This window comes from Limanda limanda, chromosome 9 (assembly GCF_963576545.1).
Source record: "Limanda limanda chromosome 9, fLimLim1.1, whole genome shotgun sequence".
Classification (NCBI taxonomy): Eukaryota; Metazoa; Chordata; class Actinopteri; order Pleuronectiformes; family Pleuronectidae; genus Limanda; species Limanda limanda.
The window spans coordinates 24,017,250-24,043,358 of NC_083644.1; the positions used below are offsets into that span (position 1 = coordinate 24,017,250).

Below are 26,109 nucleotides of genomic sequence, written 5' to 3' on the forward strand. Positions count from 1 at the left end.
CCCCCAAACAGTGTGGCAACAGAGGCAGGTGCCTCCAAACAGTGTGGAATCAAAGGCAGATGCCTCAAAACAGTGTGGCAACCGAGGCAGCTGCCTTAAAACAGTGTGGAATCAAAGGCAGCTGCCTCCAAACAGTGTGGAATCAAAGGCAGATGCCTCAAAACAGTGTGGCAACCGAGGTAGATGCCAAACAGTGTGGCATCAAAGTTAGATGCCGCCAAACAGTGTGGAATCAAAGGCAGATGCCTCCAAACAGTGTGGCAACCGAGGGAGCTGCCTTGAAACAGTGTGGCAACAGAGGCAGATGCCACACAGTGTGGCATCAAAGGTTGCTGCCTTTAAGCAGTGTGACACCTCACCGCACCGCCTTTACACATCAGTGGCGGTTTCTGTTGACACCGGAAGTTCCTCTACGATCTGCCGCTGCCACGATTTGAGCTTGCCCTTCCTGGTAACGTTAGCAACGTGACAACAGATCGTGGTGTAGTGGTCGCTACTGTGTGAAAATGGTAAGTTTAACTATCACTGGTCGTCTATTATCGTATGGGCGTAGTTTATGAACTACACGATACAGCGATAGAAACAGCGGTGTGCTTATACGGAAGCTTGTTTGCTAATGTTAGCATATCAACCACAGGACTACACAGCAGATACGCTAATGTTATTAGCTTTTAGCTTATAAGTTATAACTACTTTCGGCTATTCTATTGGTCGTGCTGTCTATGGTTTTCACTGTAAAGAACCAGACTGTTTCAGTTAGCTAGCTTGCAGGCAAACACTAATAGTCATTGGAACTTGTAGACAAACAGAAAACATGTGGCTGATTCAGTGAAAGAAGTAACACAATCACAAAGAGCGCCTGTTCTGCTGAAGTGCCCTTTGGCAAGACACTGATGCCAAGGCAGTGGCTTCAGTGTGCATTCATTCTGACTCTCCGTAATAATGGGTAAACTGAATAGGATAAAACATAACATATCTCCAATAGGTTGTAGATCTGTGTGTGCTATACACAACATCTCATTCTTGGACAGTTAGTTCAATAAGATAACTTCACCCATTATTACCTTAATACTGAGAGTTTACATCCCCCCTGTGTTTGTAGAGCAGGAGAGAGGCGTTGTTTATTTATATTTGCGGGGTCAAGGTCATAGGGGCTGGAGCTTTTTCAAGTTAACAATGGGCAGAGTACAAGAATGTGGACACTCATTGTCCTTCACAGACACAAACCTACTCACACGAGGGTCAGGATGAAGTAGCCTGTTCACCTGACTTGCGTGACTTTGGACGGTGGCAGGAAACTAGAGCTCTCATGGTGACTGTCTGTACAGACGGTGCTGGGAACCAAACACAGGCCACTGTGACAGTGCTAACAATTCTAAATTGTTTTTGGTAGATAACACAATTCATGTAAGATCTGTCATCACACAAGTGTTTTTATATAAGATAATTCCTTAATCACTCTTAATCGAAAACGGTCACCATACAAATGTCATTTGATAGCATTTCTTTGATTTGAAGTAGGCCGATTAAAAAATAAACTTTAACCTTGATTTTGTGCGAACGTAGACATGCTACTGTAAATAAAGAAATCATACCTTAGTCCTTTAAAGAACGTACTGGTGTTTTTGTATGCATTAAATCAACTTGCATTACATTTCTTATGTAATCTAACACAATTCACATCAGTTGTTCGTTTAGTTCTGTGAAGGTTTAGTCATTGCTCTGTGGACGTAACGTTGATTGTTAGGTTGAAAAGTCTACTTCAGTAATTTCTAAAAGTAACATGGTTTTCATTGCTAGTTTCAATTCTCTGAAATACATTTTCAGAAGTGAAGACTGATAAGGAGGCTAAAATACACGTTAACATGAAAATGCCAAAACAATACATTGAAAATAATTCACAGCAGTGTAAATATGTGAGTTATAGTAAATGGAATAAAACTTCCCAAACATTATTGGCTGTATTACAAATGTAACGAGTAAGTATACAAACGTAGCGAGTAAGTGTACAATAAAAACATGGAGCTGTTTACCCTGACAGGAATATCTCTTCAATTTCAAATGCTTGACTCACACAAATCAGTGTTTTAATTGATCTCATTTAAGATTATTGTGAAAAAAGATTTAATTTCTTTCCTGAACTGAGGTCTAAACATATAAACATCTTAATCATATTTGTTGCTGAGTCAGAGCCTCCTGTTTTTTCTTGCTTTATGTCTTTATAAACCTGTGTATTAGATATTTTGTGCCCTTCATTAAACTGATTTTTGTCTTTGACTTTAGCAGGAGGAACGCTTTGCTTTTAATGTGGAGTGGTATGACCCCATGGCTGCTCTCCTGCGGCTTTACCAACTGTTCTACTACCCCAAAGATGGCTCAGTGGAAATGGTAGATAGTTACTGCTGCATTCAACAATACATTTGTTACTTATAGAGGAAGTTCACCAGACAATATATAAATATCATCCGACAGCATAAGGACAGATTTTAGATTTACAAGATGTCATGTTTATTGCTGAATTTTATAGTACTTAATTTTCTTAAAAACCATCAATAATGATTTTGTTTTTTGTAGTTTGATGTAAAGAACCAGCGAATATTTTTGAGAAGGACCATATACGACGACCTCCATCAAGAGGACCTGTTTGTTGGGAACCGAGTGAGCGTTTTGTCACGACAGCTTAATCTGACTGACTATGGAGATCTGTACACAGCAAACAAACTTGGCAGCAAAAAAGAAAGGTATGAATGTTTATTTAGTGTGATAAGTCCATAATATCCAAATATCCTCCAGTTACATGCCACTTGAAATGAAACCTTTTAAGTGTGGCTCATAATATTTCTTTGAATATTATTTATATGTTCTGTTCAGTTTTCTATGTAATACGTATTTGAAAAGCTTTATTTCATTGCTGCCTATCTTGAGCATGATTCCCTGACCCTCGATGGGACTTTCCTGGTTAAATAATGGATAAATTAACATGTAAATATGTTATGAAATCAAAATATATTTATATCACTGTAGCGTGGGAGTGTTTCCGTCATGTTTCTGTTCTGTTATGTGAAGTATCGGATATGATCCCTTCACATCCTGATGCATTTTCTCTCCTTATGTGGCGTATTTGTCCTTCTCTCCCCTTTTCTCTAGGACTCTTGCTTTGATAAAGCCAGACGTAGCTACAAAGATCGGAGATGTCCTTGAAATGATATACTCCTCCAACCTGATTGTGACCAAAGCCAAGATGACAAAGCTCACTTGGTAAGGGCAAAGTCCCGCGGGGCAGAGTCTAATGATACTACAAGTGAAGTATCAGACACACTCTTGTCACAGAGGCAGACAGGCTGTGTGGTGCCAGTATTCTCACATAAACAGATGGACTGTCTCACACTCATTAGGAACATATGGCTTTGCAAGGGCCTGTCAATGTTAGCATTTAATTAATTTCTAGCTCGTGGTGTAATTGCTTTGTTGGACCAGTAAATGTCTTTAAAACGTGAATTGATAGAATGCTGACTTTTGACCTTAAGTATATATTGCCATATTCCTTGATTATCATCATAAATGAAGAACATTTGCCTGTTCTAGTGTCACTACATTCTGATTTTACAGGATCTTAATTCTGGTCCATATCTAATATCTTAGAAATTTTGAGGTTTTACAATTTTCCGATTTATTCTTTGCAGTTCTTTCACAGGTATTCCTCTGAAATCACTAACTTCTTGTAAACCTGATATCAATCAACTCATTTGTCTCAGTTTTCTCTATAATTAGAACCAGTTTACAGAATATCTTTCCAGAAAGGTAGAATCCACACACGTTTCAAATAAAGTGTTTACTATGTAAACTCTCAGCAGGTTGCTACAACTCCCATAATTCACCCCAAAGATCTGAGGACATGACCCTTTAAGCACCCGTCACCTCAGATATATCTTGTTTTTTTATTATTAAGAAATCCAATTGCACTCATAAATACTATTGACCTTTGTTAATGTCTTTGTCATTAGTTTGTCACACAGAGTTTTACTGACTACTTGAGATAATTTGGTCACTTATTAACTCTTATTAACTCCCTGGTTTATGGTTTTCTCGAATGACAGGAAAGAAGCGGCAGAGTTTTATGTGGAACATCAGTCAAAGCCTATCTTCAAGTGAGTGCCCTTGTAAATGATTTTCCAATTCTGAGCGAGTACAAACAGCAATAGAAGATTTTCTAAAGCCGGCCAGTATCATTAACTGAGCCCGTGAAGATGATCCTAATGACATTGTGGTGACATTGTGACACATTTAATGATGCTGGCCTACTGCCTGTAAATATGCCATTTTAAATGAACAATTCGTTTTGCAGTAACCTGGTGCAGTTTGCGACCTCGGGGCCTGTAGTTGCCATGGAGCTGATGGGTGATGAGGCCATTTCTACCTGGAGGAAACTCGTGGGACCCACAGACTCGGCTGTGGCACGGAGGGAGGCACCGCAGAGTGCCCGTGCCCAGTTTGGAACAGATGGCGTCAAAAACATTGGACACGGCTCTGACTCACTTGCTGCAGCAGCAAAAGTACATGTTCATGTTCATACGTGCCCATGTCACCCATGCTCCACACTGTTAGATATTTTCACCTACATTTATTCTGTTTGTTCTTTTTATTAGGAGCTTGAATTTTTTTTCCCATCCACAATTGGCCATGGTCCCTCTAACACAGCCCTCTGTACAGACTGCACATGCTGCATCATCAAACCTCATGCCATATCAGAAGGTAAGGAGCACATATACTCACAGTGATGAAACGATTTTCATTATCCATAATACCAAAGCTAAAACTAGCAGTATTTATTTATGCCTATACATCTACCTACTCATTTCACAAATGTCAGCTGTGTAAAAATCCATAATTAACCCAGTTTCAGATGTAGATGTTGTATAAAAAGAATTCCACTGACTTGAATAGGCTCTTCTACCTGTGGCTGTTCATGGGTTTGTGTCACACAGAGGAACTACATGGTTACCAAATTTCACTTTGGATTTTTTCCAAATCCCTGCACTGATCCGTGTTCATGGAGCATGCCACTGGAGCTGTGACCTGTGAAATTTGAAAGTCCCTGTATAGAGCTGAAGTATGCACACAAAGAGTGGCTGGCTGGACTGGTTTCATGACATACAGTTTGAGACCAGACACAGTTCATTAAAGTCAAGAGGGTCAACCTGCTCCCATATACAGGACTGTCTCAGAAAATTAGAATATTGTGATAAAGTTCTTTATTTTCTGTAATGCAATTAAAAAAACAAAAATGTCATGCATTCTGGATTCATTACAAATCAACTGAAATATTGCAAGCCTTTTATTCTTTTAATATTGCTGATTATGGCTTACAGCTTAAGAAAACTCAAAAATCCTATCTCAAAAAATTAGAATATTTCCTCAGACCAAGTAAAAAAAAGATTTATAACAGCAAAACAAAATCAAACATTTGAAAATGTCCATTAATGCACTCAGTACTTGGTTGGGAATCCTTTTGCACGGATTACTGCATCAATGCGGCGGGGCATGGAGGCAATCAGCCTGTGGCATTGCTTAGGGTTTATGGATGCCCAGGATGCTTCAACAGCGGCCTTTAGCTCATTTGCATTGTTGGGTCTGGTGTCTTTCAGCTTCTTCTTCATAATACCCCACAAATTCTCTATGGGGTTCAGGTCAGGGTAATTGGCAGGCCAATCGAGGACAGTAATGCCATGGTCAGTACACCAGTTACTGGTGGTTTTGGCACTGTGGGCAGGTGCCAGATCATGCTGGAAAATGAAATCCTCATCTCCATAAAGCTTTTCAGCAGACGGAAGCATGTAGTGCTCTAAAATCTCTTGGTACACAGCTGCATTTACTCTGGACTTGATGAAACACAGTGGACCAACACCAGCAGCTGACATGGCTCCCCAAACCATCACTGACTGTGGGAACTTCACACTGGATTTCAAGCAACTTGGATTTTGCTCCTCTCCAGCCTTTCTCCAGACTCTGGCGCCTTGACTTCCAAATGAAATACAACACTTGCTTTCGTCTGAAAAGAGGACTTTGGACCACTCTGCAACTGCCCAGTGCTTCTTTTCCATAGCCCAAGTCAGACGCTTCTTCCGTTGTCTTGAGTTCAGAAGTGGCTTGACCATGGGAATACGGCTATTGTAGCCCATTTCCCGGACACGTCTGTGAACAGTGGCTTTTGATACCTGGACTCCAGCTTCAGTCCACTGTCTTTGAAGCTCCCCCAAATTCTGGAAGCGACCCTTCTTCACAATGCGGTTAAGGCTGCGGTCATCTCTCTTGGTTGTGCAGCGTTTCCTGCCACATTTCCCCCTTCCAACAGACTTTTTGTGAATGTGCTTTGAAACTGCACTCTGTGAACAGCTTGCTCTTTGAGAAATTTCTTTTTGTGTGTTACCCTCCTGATGGAGGGTGTCAATGATGGTCCTCTGGACAGCAGTCAGATCAGCAGTCTTCCCCATACTTGTGATTTAGTTTACTGAACCAAGCTGAGTGTTTTTCAAGGCTCAGGAAACCCTTGCAGGTGTTTCGAGTTAATTACACGATTCAAGTGATTAGTTGAATACCCTACTAGTATACTTTTTCATGATATTCTAATATTTAGAGATAGGATATTTGAGTTTTCTTAAGCTGTAAGCCATAATCAGCAATATTAAAAGAATAAAAGGCTTGCAATATTTCAGTTGATTTGTAATGAATCCAGAATGCATGACATTTTTGTTTTTTTAATTGCATTACAGAAAATAAAGAACTTTATCACAATATTCTAATTTTCTGAGACAGTCCTGTATATTAATCTGATCTATGGTCCTATCATTGAGTGTTTCTCCTTGGCAGTAATCTCTTTGATATAGGATTGGATTTATATTTAGTCTCCTCGCATGTTCCTGTGCTCAGTTTTTCTCTTCTTTTCAAAAGAACACATGACAAAATATAAGTTGAACATTCTGAGCTGAGAAGACATTTTAATAAGGAGACTTTTGTCCTAGCTTGAGCTGTCTATTTAACAGGGAAATCTGAAAGGGAATACATTAATAAAAAGGACTAGGCAGAATTGACTTGATATTAGTATTCATGTGAATGGACCATTTAATGTTGTGTAATCTTTAATTCCTCCTCATGTGTACATGTAGGTGTGCCAGGACCCTGATCCTGTGCACACTGCTAGTTGAAAAGGACTTTCTACCACACCTATATGGAACGGTGCCACGATTGGTGTTATTACTGGAGTTACACCTGTGCTTTTCCTGTTTTGACAAGTCAAAATGTCCCGTGTGAGAAAGGTCTCTGGGAAAGGAACCGTTAAAAAACATACACAAGTAAAGGCACGTTTTATTCTGCTGCAGGGCACGATAGAGCAACTGAACTCGAAATCACCTGCAATAATACATTTCTCCAAAACATAGAGTAGACATGCGTCATGGTATAAAATTAGGATTAGTGTCAGCATATGAATATATATTCAAAGCTCTGTCTTGTTTTCTACTGTTTTCAGAGTTTTGTTGGTTCTCTTAAAAAGGTGAAGCTGAAGAATTAATTATTTTGTTTTTGAGTTGCGTCGTTGAAAGGTCATAAATTGCTCCGATTACAGTATTTTCTATATTTTAATTTGACCACACTGTTTACCTCCTGACGTGTGCTGACACTTGTGGTCTAATCCCAAAATAGTACCTCAGTGTGGGTGGTTGGTCGAGCGCAGCCCAAACTGGGATCTTAAATCAGACTTGCAGACTCTGAGACCAGCACAATCAGAAAGCTTGCTCTGATTTCCCTCAAGATCACTTAAGAGGCTAATGTACGCCACAGCTACGTGTTCAGGGCGCACCCAATCACGGTGCTGACAAAGGAAGTTGTGTCTGAAAATGCAATCAGACATGACTGGAATAGAGAAGCTTCTGTTGCCAGGCACCCAGAATAGGATCTCCTAGCAACAGCACCAGCTGCTTTTTGGAGCTGCGTTGAGTATGTGCCTATCCTCTGCAGGTTGCTGCCTGGGGAGGGCACAGAGGACTCAGGGGGTGGTTACTTGCCTCCAACACATGCAACCGAGCTGTGACTGAACCATTACTCAAATAAGAGAAGCTCATCAACGCTGGTGCGGCACCTGGTCCAAACGGAAAGTCACGATTACACAACAGCCGCCTCCAGAAAGAGTGGAAAATGTAGACAGTCGTTGTCCTGCCTGACGAGTACGCAGGCCTCTTGTTATCACGATGTCTGGCTGAGATTATGAGACTAGCACCTACTTTCAATTAGACCATGAGTGTGTGTGCGTGTGCGTGTGCATGCGTGTGCTGTGCATGTGTGTGCAGCAGTCTGACCTTCACTGTCACTGCTGCACCTTTGTCCCTGCAGCTCCACCAATTTTACATTAATGCATGGCCACGGTGACGAGAGATAAAACTCCCTATCTGTAATGTGTTGACTGACTGGACAAAAATAATGTCTCCTCTGAGAGACGGAACATGTTTTCTAAAGGAGACACTGAGATGTGATGTTGCACGATATGATAATACTGCATTATAATCACTTCTTAAGCAGCACATTCAATAATAAACCACTTAAGTGATTAAATAAGAATATAAGATCCACAGACTTGTTTAAATATCACACTGAAGAGTTTATTGCAGCACTAAACTGTTTATTTGTCAGTTTATGTCTTAACTTGTAGAAAAGCCCATTAAAGCTCACAGACATCAACTGCTCTGACGTGTTCACAGGTTTGACGGGGAAGATCCTCAACTCCATATCTGCGGCTGGATTTGAAATCTCAGCTCTTCAGATGGTAAAAGTTTAACTTTAATTCAATATTTCATGTCTTTGTGCTTTGATCTGCCATACACCCCTTCATTGTGTTCATGTAAATCTGCTCTTAAGGTAATTAGTTTGCTCATACGCCCACATATATCTAGTATAACCTGTTTGTGTCCTGTATTGATTTGCTCTGACCCAGCCTGACCTCATAATGGAAGTCAGCGTCACTGCTGCCAACGGTGACCTCTCACAGTCCATTCGTTTTGCCACATCAGATGTGATGCACATTCTGGTCGGCAGCACAAGAATATATCAATCCCTGTAGGACATAGGGATAATGTAATGGGATTAGAATTAGTGCTTTGATTGATGCAGCACATTTGTTCTAGGGATCCAATCTCATATCCTTGATGTTGTTAATTCATTATGGAAACTACAAGAGTTGTTTTATGATAATTGGACTGTTCTTACATTTCAAAACACATTCTTCTCGCTTTACTGCCAAAAGTTCACTGCCTCCTCTACTCTTTTTATATCCTGACAGTTCAATGTGGACCGAGCCAATGCAGAAGAATTCTATGAAATTTACAAAGGTGTTGTGACAGAGTATCTTGTGAGTATAAACACTACTTGTTGTGCAATCATGGCAGCTCCCTGTATCTTAGATCTGAAAATTGCTACTTCTGATAGTAATGCAAATACAAACATCTCTTCTTATGTCAGGATCATAAACAGTCACTAAAAGTGTGTCAGATGTTGTCAGTAGCCCCATGAAGCTTATTATCATCATAAGTGTAATTCTTTATTATAAATCAAAAGTCACAAAATCACAGTATTGACTGTATTCCCACCTCCACTTGCAGAGTATGGTGACCCAGCTATGTACTGGACCCTGCATGGTCCTGGAGATCCGTGGCACCGACGCACCGCAGACATTCAGGGAGTTCTGTGGACCTGCTGATCCAGTGAGTCAAAACATATTCAAAATGGTCTCTTATATCCTCACTCTCTTCTAAACTAGCTACCCTTCGAACAAGTCAAGGTTCTCATGTTTCTTACATTGTTTTAAGGCTTGTATAGATAGCAGACAATATACTCCTTCTGTCTTGTACATAAGCCTGGCTACATGTTCAGGGTTTATGTAATCTGGGATAAATCTGCAGTAAAAAAAAAAAACACACACCACTAGGTGTATAAGGAGCCTCACATTCCTGAATTTGAGCTGATCTCATTATTTGATTTCGAGCTCATTCATTTAAAAAATGGTGAATCAGACGAGAGGAACTGGAAGTTTTTGTTAGCCCTTGTGTAGTGTACGCTGTAAACATTTTGTGGCTTATGCGATTAGATAAGAGTTGGCTCGTGAAATAGACTGTGTGTGTGTTGGTGCCAGTGTGTGCTTGTGTGCGTGAAAACACACATTCATGCATGTTCCTGGGTGCTGTGGAACCAGTGCTGCAGGGCTGTGCCGGAGCGTGATGTGAAATCTAATGATAAGAGGCTTTGCCTTTAATCATTGTGTGCTTACACTAAAAATGAGGGACTGCACCCACCTGCACATTTCCCCTCCATGTTCAGTGTTTGTCTGTGACTCGGCTTTCCCTTCTGTTTGTGATTATTTTTGTATTTGGTCACATTGTTTGTAAAAATTCTCTGCTTAACCATCAGCCGTGCAGACCACAGCCAAAATGTTACTGACATTGAAGCTGCTCAGCAGGAAGGGGCTTTGTTAATTAGCTAATGATTTCTAGGTCACATGGCCCTACACCTCATTGACACCAAAATAATAAAGCCATTGCTACTGCCCTCTGTTTAGTAGTCACCCACATCAGCCCCATGTGTGTAGAGTACAATGATAATGATTTAGGGTAGGGTTACTAAGTTGTTTCTGAAACAGTTTTTAACCTTAATTTTTTAAATCCTCCTCACGCCCTGATAGCCCTCAATAAATATATTTGTGTGCGAAAAAGAGAGAAAATAAGTCCTCTGACAGTTGTCAGGCAGTGAGCGTTCATATGGGCGTAGCTTAGACCAGAGGACCAATGGGAGGGCGGGGGGTGTATCGGTTGCCTTTTCTCACTGTAGTCTGCCCCCGCTAGTTTTTCCATGATTACCAGCCCTGTGTTATAAATGGCATTGTAATTTATTATTGATAGCAACATTTAAATAATCACTTTGATGAACCCACACATTATATTTAAATCCAGTGGGTTATTAAAACCAATTATTAAAAAAACGTATTCTAACTATAAATTAATGTTTAAATTTGGGTAATTTGTCCCCCTTCAGCTGCTCCACTTTGTTTCCCGCCCTCTCTCTCTCCGTCCACTGTAACCTCTTTGATTGCTTCAGACCTGACTGAGTGACTAACTGCGAGGTCGATCCTGCCACGATCTCAGACTCACCTCGGTTTTATCTTACAAATAGCCTAAACATTCACACTCCTACTCTTCAGCGAAGCTCAGTCATTTGATCCTGGAGATAAGCGGAAAGTCACAGCAGCCCTGAGAACTCCAAGTAAGAGTCGCAAACTAGATCAGTGTGTGAGAGGCGAGCTGATGAGGTCACCAGCAGGGCACATGTGTGACGCCATGTTACATTGTTCTGATAAAGTACCAAAGTACAGACTGTTTGTCTTTTTAAAGTCGGGGTGTGCGTCGACACTCCAGACGTCATTATCATGTGGACAGATTGGACTGGACAATCAGTGTAACCTCAGACTGTATGAAGAGGTCAGAATGTCTATGTCTGCTCTAGTGTTTGCTCTTTGTGATGAGAACAGCATATTGATCCATTCCAGTTGACAAACCACCAATCCATAAATAGCACAGGTTGTGTGTGAAGAAACGTATGACTGTGCAGCTGGGCGTTTGGATGAAGTGACCTCAAACACTTCATCATGTTAGACTTGATGGCGGACTATTTAAATGACTTATTTTACAGGAGCGACCAGATGCAATCGACCTTTTTGACATAAGAAGTATTCACCACAGGGGCCACACATCTTTCAATAAAGGATCCTAGTGTATTGTGTCTTGAGATGTGTCCTGATATCAGAGTGGACGGACACAGCAGTCCTCTGTTAGACAGTCCTGGCCCAGCGTCTTCCATAAGGTTTTATTTTTCTACACAAACTTTTAGTGAGCCACTTAATGGACCATAAACATCTCTATAAGCAGTGTTCACAACATGTTGTGTTGCCTCTCTGTCTCACAGAGATAGATGATCAAGTAGGCCCTAAATGTCCTCTTATATGAGCCAACATTAAATAGATTTTGCTCATTGATTTTTGATCCATCTGCGTAATGCTTTTGTGGAGCCCGGTGGCTCCTGTGCTAAATTTAGTGCTCTGGTCTCAAAAATACATCTGAGTAGGAATGCAAGTAGACTTATTCTGATTAAACCAACAATATGATGCTGATAAGGAGAAACTATAACTACTGTCAAGCAGGTAGAAATAGTTTCCACTGTGATGTAAGATATACTTCATAAGGAGGCTTTTGTATTCACATCATGTTGTATACATAAAACAAAACAGGCTGGGGTTCTTTATCCAGTTAGTCACTGAGCGGAAGAAAAATGTGCGGAGGAGGCAATGTGCTAACAGTTGTAGTAGTGGTAGTAATAAATGAATAAAAACAATATAATGGTCATAAAAGCACAAGTAAACAGGATGTTTTATTACTTTCTTTGAAAGAAGTGTTATCAGGTATAAGGCTCTATGAAGCATTTGTACAACATTCACTTTCATTTTATTTGTAAGTAGGAAATATGTCATGTAAATGTCTGTGATACCTTTATTCCACTGTAGGCTTGCCTTGGTATTTCTTATGTGAAGAGGGGGGGGGCTGCAGTTTATAAGTACCTGGTCCAGGGGGAGGGGAATCTTTGATAAAGAAGTGCTTGGTTTTTACGTATCACATCAAACAAAAACCTGACACAGGTGTAGAAAAGGGCACAGTTCTAGGCTTCAGTGTCTCCCTCACACAGACAGGACCGGACATGAGACTTTTTAATGGCTGGTGGTGTATCCACAAGTCACTCTGCCCCAGACATCACTGGCCACAAAAGCCAGTCTGTTACATGGACATCAGTGTAGCACCCTATGGGACTCATTACAATCAAATTAAACTCTGACAGCAGGTCACTCATGGGAAACTGATTCAATTACACAGAATGCTGCTTCGAAAAGACTTCTTTTATCTAGGTAGCTCTCCCTCTCATGTCCCCCTGCTGTGTTCGGCCTCAGTCTCACGTGGCAGGGGACATGGAAAGGACATGCTGCTGCTGATGCCGGACACATTTTGCAGATATTCCTGCACAGGATGTTGTGCTTAGCTTTGTCAGACACAATCTGAGTCTGAGCAGACCTCGTATTATGAGAATGTGTCGTGTTTTTTTTTTCGATTTCTCTCTTGATTCAAGAGTGTGGTCTTTCAGTTTGAGAGCAGGACTGCTTTCATGTTCAGATTTGGAAATGTTCACACTCAAAACCCTGCGCTCGCATTCACATTGACCCTGCTTGTGCTTAGACATAGAGATCACCCTGTTTCTTTCCCTCTTATTTTATGGCCACCAACAGCAAATGTAGCCAGAACTTTTGCTGGTAATTTTATTTTCGTCATCTCTTCACCTGGCATTCTATTGATTGGGGAATTTTGACAGACAAAAAGATTTGAGAGCAGAAGAAGTCTGGAGGCAGACGATTCACGTGCACAGAAGCATGATGAAAAGCTCCAGTTTCTGCTCTCTGAGGCTGTTTTATTGGCCATTGTAATAAAACATAACAAATATGTAGTTGTTATGTAGTGGTTAGCATTGTCGTCTCACTCACAACCAGATTGCACGCTCGCCATCGTCTTTGTGTTTTCTCCGGATATTCCTCCCACAGTCCAAACCCATGGACGGATAAGGGGCGATTGATCGTAGATGTGATTGTGAGCCTGAATGGTTGTGTATCTACGATGTTGGCCCCTGGGATTGGCTCCAGACACTCTGCGACTCTTACAGGATAAGCAATATAGATTATGGATGGCAGATGAAAATAAGTTTTTTTCCACACTTAAAATAGAACCCAATTGATCCCGGCGATCCACAGTTCCCATGATCCTTCCTCAGTTCACATGATCCTTTGTGCAATTGTCAGTTCCGTGTTGTGTGGTACAGTTATTTAAACCAGGAGAATGTTTTTCCAGAAGGCTTTTTCGTTTTAAAAGACAATAAGGCTTTGAGAAGAAGGCTCAGTGGATTTATGACCTTGAACCTTATTCCTGTCTTTTGTGTCCGCTCTCATAAACCACCAGAGAGTAAGAGCTTGTCATAGGAAAAACTCCGCTGCCGCAAGCCCCCATCAGATTATTTTCTTTTGGTGGTGTTTAGCAACTGTATTTCCATCTTGTATATATTTGTCTCTGAGAAACTGGAAAAAGACTTTCACAGTAGTTTGTTTTCATCGGTTTTCAGTGTATTATTTTTACCAACCTTTTAACCTGCGTGTGAAACATGGCTTTCCCCATGTATGAGGCACTACACAAGCACTATGTTACATAATGTCAACATTCCTTTGGAGTTAATAGCCATCTCTGTGAATTAATTATTCACATTGTCCCTCTCCTGATGGTGGACCCTGTGGGAGGGTTGCATTTCCTGGAGGCACCAAGTAGCAAAGAGCTACAGAGCCCAGCTTTGACCTTGGGAGTGTCTCATGTTGAAAGGAAACACGCCTAAGAGAAGAGGAAGTGCTGAATGTTTATAAGCAATATAAAGAGGAACTCTGGAGTCTTTGCTTAGCTGTGAAATAAACATGTCTCTGTAGTTATATTTTTAGTGTGTAGTGATGAGAACCTTTTAAACAGTATGGAATGGTGTCTGGTTTGTTAAGAAGGTAAAAGGTCCACGTCCATTTTAAGCTGCAACTCCAGAAAATCACTTTACATATATTTCTAAACTAATATTTAATATATAATTAATCACATAGTAATCTTACTAGTAGTAAAGGACATTTATCATACCCGTTCGCAGTATTATAGGTCAGCTTGTCATCTATTATGAAATGTAAGGTCATGTTAATCTATCTTCCTACATTCAGTGTAAAATATTTGCTGAGTGTCAGTGTTTTGTCTTTTCCTCTACATATCACATGTTCAGCTGCTGAGTAATCACTCAGGAGGTTCCATTTCGAAACACCTTCTTGTCAACCTGATATTGGGTTATTTAGTTGAATCTATTACATGTGAATTTGTCAGTTTCATCAGTGCATCAATCCAGATGTTTTCATTCAACAGGAAATTGCACGGCACCTTCGTCCAGCCACACTGCGTGCTCTCTACGGCAAAGACAAAGTGAAGAACGGCGTCCACTGCACAGACCTCCCCGAGGACGGTGTTCTAGAGGTGGGTGGCATTTCACTGACAAATACACACTGTACGAGTGAGTACACCCACTCTGCTGTGCCCCTGCACATAGGTTTCCTCATTGTCGTCCGGGCCATGCATAAGTAACTACCTTGCCAAACCCCCTCAACTCTGTGAAGCCGAGTCCCATGACTCCGCTCTGTGGGCTGGGTCACCCTTAGATCACACTGGTTTTGAGGAGAACAAGAATGGCAGAGGAATTTTAAACAAAACCATTGTTTAACGGAGAGTGGGTCTGACCCATTGAGCGTCATTGTTCAGGAGAACTCCTGATCTGTGGCCTGGACAAATGCCCCCTTGTTACACATTAGCCAGACTGAGCTGCCATTTTCCTAAGACTTAGACATAGTGGCCAAGAAAGGGGCTTGTGTACAGAGGAGAAATGACGCTGTAAAACTTGACTGCTCTGATTGCAGCACAATGGATGACGAACTAATACTTTGAGGTTAGGGTTTGATTCAGTGCGTGCTGTTAAATGAACTGTTTTTTCTTTTTCTAGGTGCAGTATTTCTTCAAGATTTTGGACGGATGAGCAGAAGAGGAAACACTCACTTCAAACACAAAGACTTGAGAGTTGTCTGTTTATTGTTTCAGCCTTATGCAGATTAAATAGTGACAAGAGCAGACTCCTGACAAGTGTTTTGATCTTCAACACTGAATTAAGTATTTTCACACCAACTACACATCTTATTACATGGGATACTGCATTGCCTCTGATATTCTCTAACCTTTTGACCAGCGACTTTGGTATTGGATTCATACATTACACTTTGAAAAAAAAATGTACAACTGCATAAATATAAAATTCTTCCACCATGAAAATGGCTAAAACATTCAATAGTAAGTTGCATCACGTCAGGTGATGTCGCCAGCAAGACAGATTTCAAAGCACTGAGTTGCCACGGTTTCGATGGAGGTGACAGTCTTCTAGGCTGGACCCACAAAGCTCTACACTAAGAATTAAGAATGAACAGATGCAAGAGTATCAAACAGAAATGTCATCAAACCAAATCCTACAGCTAAAGTGAACGGCAAAGAAAAGTTGTACAAGTGTATCCCTCCACTGTCAACATGAACAACTTGGATAAAGAAACACAAACACACACCAAAAACAACAAAAAAAAGATTCCATGGAGCGCAGTCATTTACTCCTTAAAGGTTCAGAGTACCATGCTAGTATTTCAGTTAACAGAGCACATAAACACACACTCCACCCGCTCACATAAACTAACACACCTGCACACAGACACGAGCGCGCACACGCACACACCTTGGACCACTAAAGCTGACATAAGACAAGAGATTACAACAGGACAAGACTACAGCACTGGACACTCCAAAAATATATAGCAACCACATCAGGATGAAATACTCTGGGGACAGAAACACAGCTCGCTACACGTCAGTAGTGGAATCGCGGTTTTACAGTAATAGATGAACACATCCCATGGCTCAAGGAATATTTTCATTTACAGTAGAATAAATATTTGCTATTGCTACTTTTTGTATTTTACATTCTAACCCTCGACAAACACACAGAAAAGCTAGTGTAAAGCACACAGATTAAGTGTAGGTCCTGTATATTATGAATGTTCAAAGACTAGTGGTGTATATCTGAACTCTTTAATTCTCTCTACATTTTATTTTTGTTTTTTAAAATGAGAGTGCTCGTCACGGCTGAGGTCACGAGCTGATTGTGATCTTAACATCGAAACGTCCCTGGTAGCGGTCTTTCTCGCTGTAGTCAATGTTATCTCCAAAAACTCTGCACTCGATGCGGAGCTCGTGGTCCCGAGTGATGTTGGTAAACTGGATGGCCACCAGGGGCTGGAGGTACTTAGGCTGCAGCAGTTTGCCGTAGTACGGGTAGTACTGGAGAGGAAAGCCGTTACCCATGCCAAAGTACTTGATCTCTCCAATCTTGTCTGCATCCTCTTCTCTCTACAAATGTGATAGTTGGGTTTTAGGTCAAACTTTTTTTACAGTGCACTTATAAATCATGGGTAGATGTCGCATCAAACGTACCTTATTCTTGCAGAAAATGGGGATCAGGTTGGGCATGTCTTTGCCCTGCAGAGCCTCTGGGAGTGATGTATTGCTAGCGGGAACCTAAAAGAAAGAGAGTATTTGAGCCACATCCTGAGTAGGTGGTTAAGTTAGCGGGAACACAGCGCTGGTAGGTGTGGTTTTAAATCTTGCAACTAGCACGCAACATATACCCCTTTTTCCCGCCAGTGTTTAATTTTCAACGTTACAAACGCAACGAGAACTGAGGTGCTCTCTCATTTCGCGGTTTCACCAAGTTAGCGTGTTCACCTGGGTGTCGCATTCCCGTCACTAACAATTGGAACCAAAGCTAAAGAAACTCTGTTTCTACTGTAGAGTCATTTGACCAGGGAGTGAACGTAGATTAAATCCATTCTCTTTGCAGAAAAAACTCTGATGTTAGTGGGTTTTATGACCAGTGGAAAACTGGGCTTTAGAACATATGTTGCCACCTTGAATACAGCACAATTACTTTGCTGCAATTGTCATACTTATTAATTATTTGGGATATAATACAATTTGAGGCCTTACTGATTTCTAATCCCAAAGTTTGTCCTTACAGAAGAGTTCTCCACTATTTTAGTTTCTGTATAGTGTCAGACTGAAAAATATTGATGCTGCAGAAGCGCATATATTGACTTTTTTTGCTCCACACATTCTTCCCTATCATGAAGCGACAAGGGAAGCACCAGAGATCAGATAAACAGCCTGAAATAACAACTTTTTTGTAGCAGCCTTTAAAGGACAAGACACAAACAGCTCCTTTAAAATGAGTTGAATGTGTATTTTTTAGCTTATATAATATATTTTCATTAAACAAAATCCCCTAAAAAAAAACTCAGAAAAGGAAAACGGATATCTCCCGGGGGAAAAAAGACAAAGAAGACACCAACGAAGACGTCAAGGGAGATTGTGATGATAAGAGCAGACGCCGGTGTCAAGAAAATCACGTGATCTCATCAGCGGAGTTAATAAGCCTCTGCCTGCTGCACCCGGCTGCTCCAACTCTCACCTGAATAATACGAAGGATTTGTTGCTGTTGTGAACGTGTTTGTGCAGAGAACCTCCCAATGTGTTGTGCAAGTGTGAAAGGAAAACTCTTGGTAAACTTCGTAGCCAGTTCTCCGGATTTTACCCGCAGGCGAGCTATGGATGTATGGTCGGCTCAGTGCATTCTAAATAAAATTATTTTTTATTCAAAATTGTAGTCTTAAGAACCAACCAATTCTGACTCTAATAACAGCACTTAAGGTAATTCATAAGACAGCTTCCTCTGGAGACACAAAATGTGAATCTGGAAAAATACTTTTATATATACACTCAGTGACGTGTCCCTTTAAAGAAATGACACATGTTCAGAAACACCTTCAGTGTCTGCATGGTCTTCAGAAACAATGTACTTTGAAAATTACTGTTAAACTACGCTGAGGTTTTCAAAGAGATTGTAAAATGCCTTTTTAATTATTAAACACCCAGGATGTGTGCTACAGGTGTGAACAATGCCTGGTTCATTCGTTGATCCCAACAGATGTGTCATCAGGTTGGTGGGTGGTTTTAGACGATGTTTAAAGAATGTATGTTTAAAGAATGTATATTTAAAGAATGTATGTTGGACCCACAAAGCTGTTGTGTTGGAGGTGTATACCTACTTTTGGTCTGAACATGACAATCCTGTTGAGCTTGACAATCAGGCAGGGCTTTCCCTCCTTGAAGCCAAAAGAGGGGTCGAATTCTCCTGAGCAGGCGTCCAGCAAGGTCTTGTGGAAGCGACAGGATTTCTTCTCGTCGCGATCATTCTCCAGAGGTCCGCGGTCCCTGTACGCCGCAGGAACTTCTGCAGATGTTGTAACATATATTAGATCTTTTTCAATAACCTACTTGTATTTAGATTAAAATTAGGATGACTTATTTAGAGATATCACTGTTTCTTATGAGAACATATTACCTCCACTAAAGTTATGTTTCATCTGTTTGTAAGCAGCATTATGCAGAAACTAACTTTTTCCAATTTCCCTGAAATTTTATAAAGCCGTGGGACATTACCCAAGGAAGAACAGAATCCAGATTAGAGGGAATATCCAGGATTTTTGATGAGTTTTTCAATATGTTTGTTGATTTTTTAAGAGAATAAATCAACAAACATATTGAACAAGACAAAAAAAAAATCACATTTAGGTAACTGATATTTATGAGTGTGTTCAATTTGGTGAGGATCCAAATCAATGTCAGAGTCTTGTGAATTTAAAGGTGGTTTCATAAGGGTGGGCCTTGGCGGAGGTATGCACTTTAATGAGGTAGTTAATGAATCTAAATGCATATCAGTGAGAAATCTTGATTTGACGATTGTTACATACACATCAGGGATCAGCCAGAGAGTATGACAATCCCTGAATGATGATTGGCTTATACTTGCCTCCACAGTCTTCAAAAAACATCTGATTAGTCTGGTTCTCCTTGTTGTACTTTTTAAGGAACTGCTCCACACTGGCGACGTACTTCTCATATGATTTCGGGTCAGACAATTTGAAAGCGATTTCAAATTTCTCGGAGCGTGGGGTGTGTGACAGACCTGAAAGACAGATATTGTTTATTTTTATAAAATACAACAAAATAAAGGGGAATGCAAGGTCAATTCAAAGATAACTTAATGCAAAAACTTGAGAAATTATATATATATTTTTATATATATTAGGCAGTGCGTATAAGAGGAGCTGCACTCTAGATCATGCAAGCTGTTCTTTGTCAGACCCAGAGATACTGGTCCCTGCCCGTTTACAATGTAACACAATGTAAGGTCTTGGGGATTTCCTCAGATGGTCTCTGTCAGCTCTCTGTAGCAGTAATTTTCCACAGGCCTTGTGGACAAGGCCTCAGTGAGGCGTGGCAGGAAGAGAATGAGATGGGTGAGAGAAGTGAAAGGAAACAGAACATTAATCAAACTATTGGGTCTGTTTTTGTTGCTGTAGGTATGAGCGAGATCGGTGTTGAATGTGCACAAGAGAGAGAGAGAGAACTAACATTCAGTCATTAGAATTTCTCCTGGAGCCTTGTGAAAGTTCACCAATCCCCTGCCCCCACCCCGCCACACTCACGTGTGTCTCTCTCACAATGGAAACTTTTAGCCCTAGAGTGAGAGGCAGGCTTGAGCTCAGAAAAAAAAGAAACTCTCCGCTTCCTTTATCATGCCACTGCTGGAAACTCACTTCAGCTCAAAGCGCTCCACACTTACTTTGTTGCTTTGCCAGGCTGCTCTTTGATTGTTAACAGTCGTGGACGGCTGACAGACAAAACGCCAGGCAAACTAACTCGTGTGCATGCAGCCACTCATTTACAATGGCTGCTAAAAATACTACTGCGGCTACAGCATGTGCTGTGCAAACACGACAAGGCTCTGCACTTTAAAAATATCTGCACCGTCTCCAAGCTTGCAGGAAATTTCAAAACTCTTGTAGTGTGACTGTAGCAGTGTTTAATGGTGTTGTTCTCATAAGATTACAGGTTGGAATTTTCCTCCAGCTAAACAAGCTTAGTGGCCTCTAAGCTGCGACAAAACTAAACCTTTTTTACAAACTTCTTTACAAACTCCGACTGCCATGCATGAATATGCAAATGTATAAACACGCAGGCTGTGACGCATGATCAGAGCACACGTGAGCTGTTTCAGTCACAGTGGGTGTAAGCTTCAACGGTTCCCATGTTGCCCGAGGGGGGAAACATTGACTGGCAGAGAGTAGTGAAGGACAAAATGGCTGAACCTATCTAAGGTCAGACAGACTTGTGATAGAGTAACTGCTTAAAGGCACACCCCAACAGTCATTTTTATCAGCATGAGCCATGGACACAAATATTAGGTAATTGCACAATCCTGCACATGATTTGAAAGGGCAAAGGGAGAGGAATAAATCATTTTAGATTATATTTACCTGGAGGAGCCACTCTGTCCTGATAGGTGGGTTTGAAGTCACTTAATGTGAGCAGCAAAGCCTGAATGGTCCCGATGAAAATTCCAGCCAAGCATCCGTAGAATATCACGTAGAACGCTAAGATCTTAACTGTAGAGGAGAAAATGAATGTCTTTAAAATCCATGAACAACAAAAATGTAAATTAACTGATCTATCTGCAACTACATTGATTATTGATTCAATTGCTTCAGGAATTTAAGCAGCTAGAATTGTTGCATTGTGGTTGTATGCCTCTCTACAGACTCATGTAGTATGTAGGGGAGTCATTTTTTAAAGAAATGTAACAAAAAGGTAGTAGGTGTAGTTTGTCATAATCAGTGTATAAATTCTTGAGTTATGGCCAAAACGATTTGTTAGGTTACAGTGAAATTGGCCTTTGACCAAGTTTATCTTTGACTCCCAAAAAAATCTTCGTAACACACTTGAAAAGATTCCCTGAAAGCGTGCCTGGGATACCGTGTTCATGAGACAGACAGATTGATGAACGAGCAAAAACAGTAAATCATCCAGCCACGCTATATCCAGTGAAGGGGCATGCAACAACATTTTCTGATCTGAGCTTTTCAAAGGTGACAGTTTGCTGCTTTTCCATGGTTTTTCATTCTAGTAAACTCAAATAATAAATTAATAAAAGCAATGAACTTTTTGACTATTACAATAGAGAAACTAGTTTTCATTCATGACCAATAAACATCAGAGAACAAAAAGTAATATTTGAGAGAGCTTTAAATTAAACACATTAGAATAAGATCAGCCCCTGTCTTGAATGAAGAGAATATACCAGATGTGACAACAATTGAGTAAAGCTTTTATTATCCCAGATAGACACTACACTTGTGCCAAATCTTTAAAAAAAACTTGAGAAACCATGACAATGGCATTAATTAGGTCCTCCACAAACAGCCTCCACACATTGTCCCTTTTCTCTCATTGCCAAAGCCACATGAGAACAATGCGAAGTTGTTTCACCCAATTTAAATTTGAACCTAATTATGCAACAGCAGGAGTGCCACAGTTTCTGGTACAACTGGATGAGTCAGTAGTCATTCCCGACACAGCAGACCCTTCCCCCATTTTGTCAACACTTACAACAGGTTAGGTATAAAATCTAAAAACACTGAGCTCACATAGATTAATCTGGCTTTATAGGGAGCAACTTGAAATTAGCATTTCCTGTTTGCGTACTCTCATTCAAGATCAGCGGCAGGAAATACTCTTATATGTGTGATCTTGGTAGGTTTTGTGTTGTATGTCGGTAGTAAAACTTTCATCACCACAGCAACTGTGAAACCAGTTTGACTGGTTGATCACAGGTTCAGCTCCACAGCCTAACTTCCTGACACTGACTGTAAACTGTGGAGAGGAAATTCATCTCAGACTCACTCGGGCCTACTCCCTCCATGCCCCTCTTAGACTGCCAGTGTTTGCCTTAGAACACGTGAGCAGTGTTTCCTGCACATAAAATGGAGAGCAACATCCTTGTGTTAAATGCTCAGATGCTGCACACTGGGCAGTTTTACTCGTATCATACTGAAACTGAAACCATAATTGGAATATAAGAATACATTTCAAAAGAGACATCCAGGATTTTTTTTTGTTTCAATATTGCACCGCAGTTTGACACAAAACCTGCTTCTTAATGCAAAGAGAAGCTTGTTTTACAAATGACATTAATAGTGTCATCTAAGTTCTCAAATCTTTTTTTTTGAATGAATTGCCTTTACACAATGTGCCAACTGCGGCTCAGAAACAACATTATGTTTCAGATTGGGGTTGGTAGCTTGTGAGTGAATCAGTTAGGTCTAATGAATATTGTTGTTTATTGTTACGCGCGACATCTATTGCACTTGGGCAGGGATCCCTCACTTGCGGCTCTCTCTGAGGTTTCTCTAAGCTAAAAGTTTTGTTAGAGTTTCCTCATTCTTGTTGATGGTTAAGGGCAGAGGATGTCGCAAGCACCTTCTTCAAACCTATGAGTCAAATTACAATTTGTGAACATGACTTTAAAGATACTTGATTGATTAATTGAATTGACTCTGGCATGTTTTGGATAGTGCTGAAGAGTTGTGCAGACTTAAATGTGATCAAATGAGGAGAAAACAAAACTATTTTAATCAGCCCATGCTGTATTATTTGAAAAACAAATTACATTTTTGTATGGAAATCAGGAGTGAGTCAGTCTCTTGGAAGGTGTTGGTGTTTCCTATTTTCTGCCCGACAACCGCTTATTTGACTGCAGCTGAGGGCATTGAAGCTCCACGATTACATTTAGAGCCAATTACTTTGAGATTTTACAGGACAAGGGATCCATTTTTGTGTCAGAACACGTGTGGTTGTAGGTGTGGGTGCAACACCATTTTGTAGTCAGAGAGGCCATACATCAACACTGCTGCCCACACATGTAAATAGCGCAGGAGCTGGCCCACTAGTGGTGAGCGGCTGTTTGAATGGGGAGCACCTCCCCCACCAGACTGCTGCAGCGTCTCATGAAGGGAACCATCACCACGTCCACGCCACACTCGTGTCTCCAGACTTTTCCTGACGTCTCGACAGCTCTGCGGTGTTTTTCCTCAGACGTCGACGTGAACACATCTCGTCACGAACACACAAATGAGTGAAGAAATGAGCGCAGCTGACATTTCCAACCCATTCCCCGCATCGAAAACAGCAGAAATATGAATACCTGCCTGCAAACTGATGAATGCACATTTCATATTTTCCAATGGGCTGCATCGATCAGCCGCCATGGCGCCAGCAACTCAAGGGCACAGACATGCGTACCTGTTGCTTTTTCAGAACAACATGGCTCACTTTAGAATAGTGCGACATCACTCTCCCGGAGTCTCACTGACACATCTGTAGCACCACTTCAATGTAAAACACCACATTTAATTAGCTCGAAGTTCGCCATTGACGAGCACTGAGCAGAAATCGAGGGCGACAACTACAGCAGGATCAGGTTTTCCTGCCAACCTGGTTTACACACACAAGGATCTGTAAACTGCTCATTTGAGCTTTCACTAACATATTCGGGATTGCGAGGTTTAAACTGGAGGAAACGCGCCGCTCGACGTCTCTTCCCTTCACAGGGAAGTGTATGAATAATATAGCAGGGAGATGGAGGGGCGGCCCTTGAGACATGTGAGTCGTGATCTGCTCACAGCACCATATTTTCAAGCGGTGTCTGGACGGACCCGGCTGTCTTTTACAAAGGGAAGGGGGGGAAAGCGAGTCCTAATTGGTAAACCGGTTTAACGAGATTAACGGGCGCTATATAACAGTATATGCAGTTATCCTATCAAATCCACTCTCTCCGGCGGGCTCGCCTTAAAAGTGTTCAGAACAGCCTGTGGAACGAGAGCCGTTAATCTGGGGGTTGGGGTGAAAGGCGGCTTGAAGGAGACCCGGGCCCCCGTCGAACAGGAGCCACAGATCCGCGCTTCTGTTCGTTAACACGGAGGAATAAACGTCCTGTGTTTTCTCTCCTTCTATATTTAAAAAGAGGCGGTGGTCCAGTGAGAATACACAGCAGGCAACTTTCACCAGGAGGGGCTGATTGGAAAAAGTCCTGGCCCTGCACACCCTGTCCTTCAGGGTGACCTTTTCATAAAGGACGTTTATTAACCGCCGGCTTCATGTGTGAAACGCCCTCGGGGAAACATCTCCAACCAGCACATATTAAACATGTCCATTTTAAATGTCACACATCACACAGCAGTCGGTTGTTAATAATTAGTTAGTGGTTATAACTAGCTATAATCTAAGTGTGGAATAGTGTTAAATTTCCACCTGTGGCATGTGTGTGGGGGAGAGAAGCTGGGTTCGTGTTCCACGGTGGAGTTTGTGATTTAACAAACCAACTTCTCCCCGCAGACTCCATTGAAAGGCGAAGTCACGACGCAGCATGTCGGAGCCGTCGGGCTCTAACAGGTGCTGAGAGTCCGGACTCACACACGGAAACACACCGGAGAAAAGCCTCCGAACACCCACATGTCCCTCCCTGCCACACCACCGGTCATTTCACAGCACACACGGGGAACCAGTCGAACGAGTACTTACACCAACTGGAGCCCGTTCGTCCAAGAAACTCCTTCTTCTCGGAATTCCAGATAAAATTCTTCCAGCCGCCGTCGCTGTCTTTATTTCCAGACATGTTAGCTCCTCGGTACCGTCCCCCACCTGCTTCACTCGACTGGGATTTCGCGGCTGCGGCTCGGGCACTTCTAGCTCAGGATGCAGTCGACTGTCCCCCACAGGAAATGCGAAAGGAACGTTTCGCAGCCGTCTCCGTCACTTGTACCACACACAATTTATCGGTGTGGGGAAGCGGCTCCGCCCGCCGGCTCCAGTAATAAGTTACCCCCCGAGAGGGAGGGGGGCTCCGGCAAATCACAGCCCTCCGCTGCCTTCTGCGTAAGAGGCGAAAGAAGGGAGGAGGAGGCAAAGAGAGAGAGGGGTTGTTACAGGCAAGAACACGACCGAGTGAGCAGGGTCCTCACAAAATGTCCAACTGTCGTCTTTAAACCCTGTCATAGCAACCAGTGTCCTCCAGCCCATCCAGTCTCCAAACTCTACTGTGGTGGCGAAGCAAGGCCCCGAGCCACAGACTGTATAGAAAGAGCCCAATCTATAAGCACAGACAGTGCTACTGGGTTTATATACAAGCAAAGAGCTACTGGTTTTAAAATCTAACCAAAGCCAGTGCTACTGGGTTTAAATACAAGTAAAGAGCTACTGGTTTGAAAATCTAACCAAAGCCAGTGCTACTGGGTTTAAATACAAGTAAAGAGCTACTGGTTTGAAAATCTAAGCACAGACAGTGCTACTGGGTTTAAATACAAGCAAAGACAATGCTACTGGTTTTAAATATAAGCGAAGAGCTACTGGTTTTAAATATATGCAG

At 41.6% G+C, this 26,109-nt stretch overlaps 2 protein-coding genes across 2 annotated transcripts; one reads left to right on the forward strand and one right to left on the reverse strand.

The window, feature by feature from the left end:
• The first annotated feature begins 437 nt into the window (after positions 1-437).
• nme7 (NME/NM23 family member 7) lies at positions 438-16,007 on the forward strand. Its single transcript, XM_061077514.1, has 12 exons — positions 438-509; positions 2,284-2,388; positions 2,575-2,741; positions 3,148-3,258; positions 4,098-4,148; positions 4,346-4,553; positions 4,647-4,752; positions 8,751-8,815; positions 9,329-9,397; positions 9,648-9,749; positions 15,069-15,176; positions 15,697-16,007. The coding sequence occupies exons 1-12, from the start codon at positions 507-509 to the stop codon at positions 15,727-15,729; spliced, it is 1,128 nt and encodes a 375-aa protein (XP_060933497.1). The 5' UTR covers positions 438-506; the 3' UTR covers positions 15,730-16,007.
• Positions 15,765-25,508, reverse strand: atp1b1a (ATPase Na+/K+ transporting subunit beta 1a). Its single transcript, XM_061077515.1, has 6 exons — positions 25,266-25,508; positions 21,167-21,295; positions 19,657-19,812; positions 18,893-19,077; positions 17,223-17,306; positions 15,765-17,138 (listed from the first exon to the last, which is right to left on the reverse strand). The coding sequence occupies exons 1-6, from the start codon at positions 25,357-25,359 to the stop codon at positions 16,881-16,883; spliced, it is 906 nt and encodes a 301-aa protein (XP_060933498.1). The 5' UTR covers positions 25,360-25,508; the 3' UTR covers positions 15,765-16,880.
• Between the last annotated feature and the right edge of the window lie 601 nt (positions 25,509-26,109).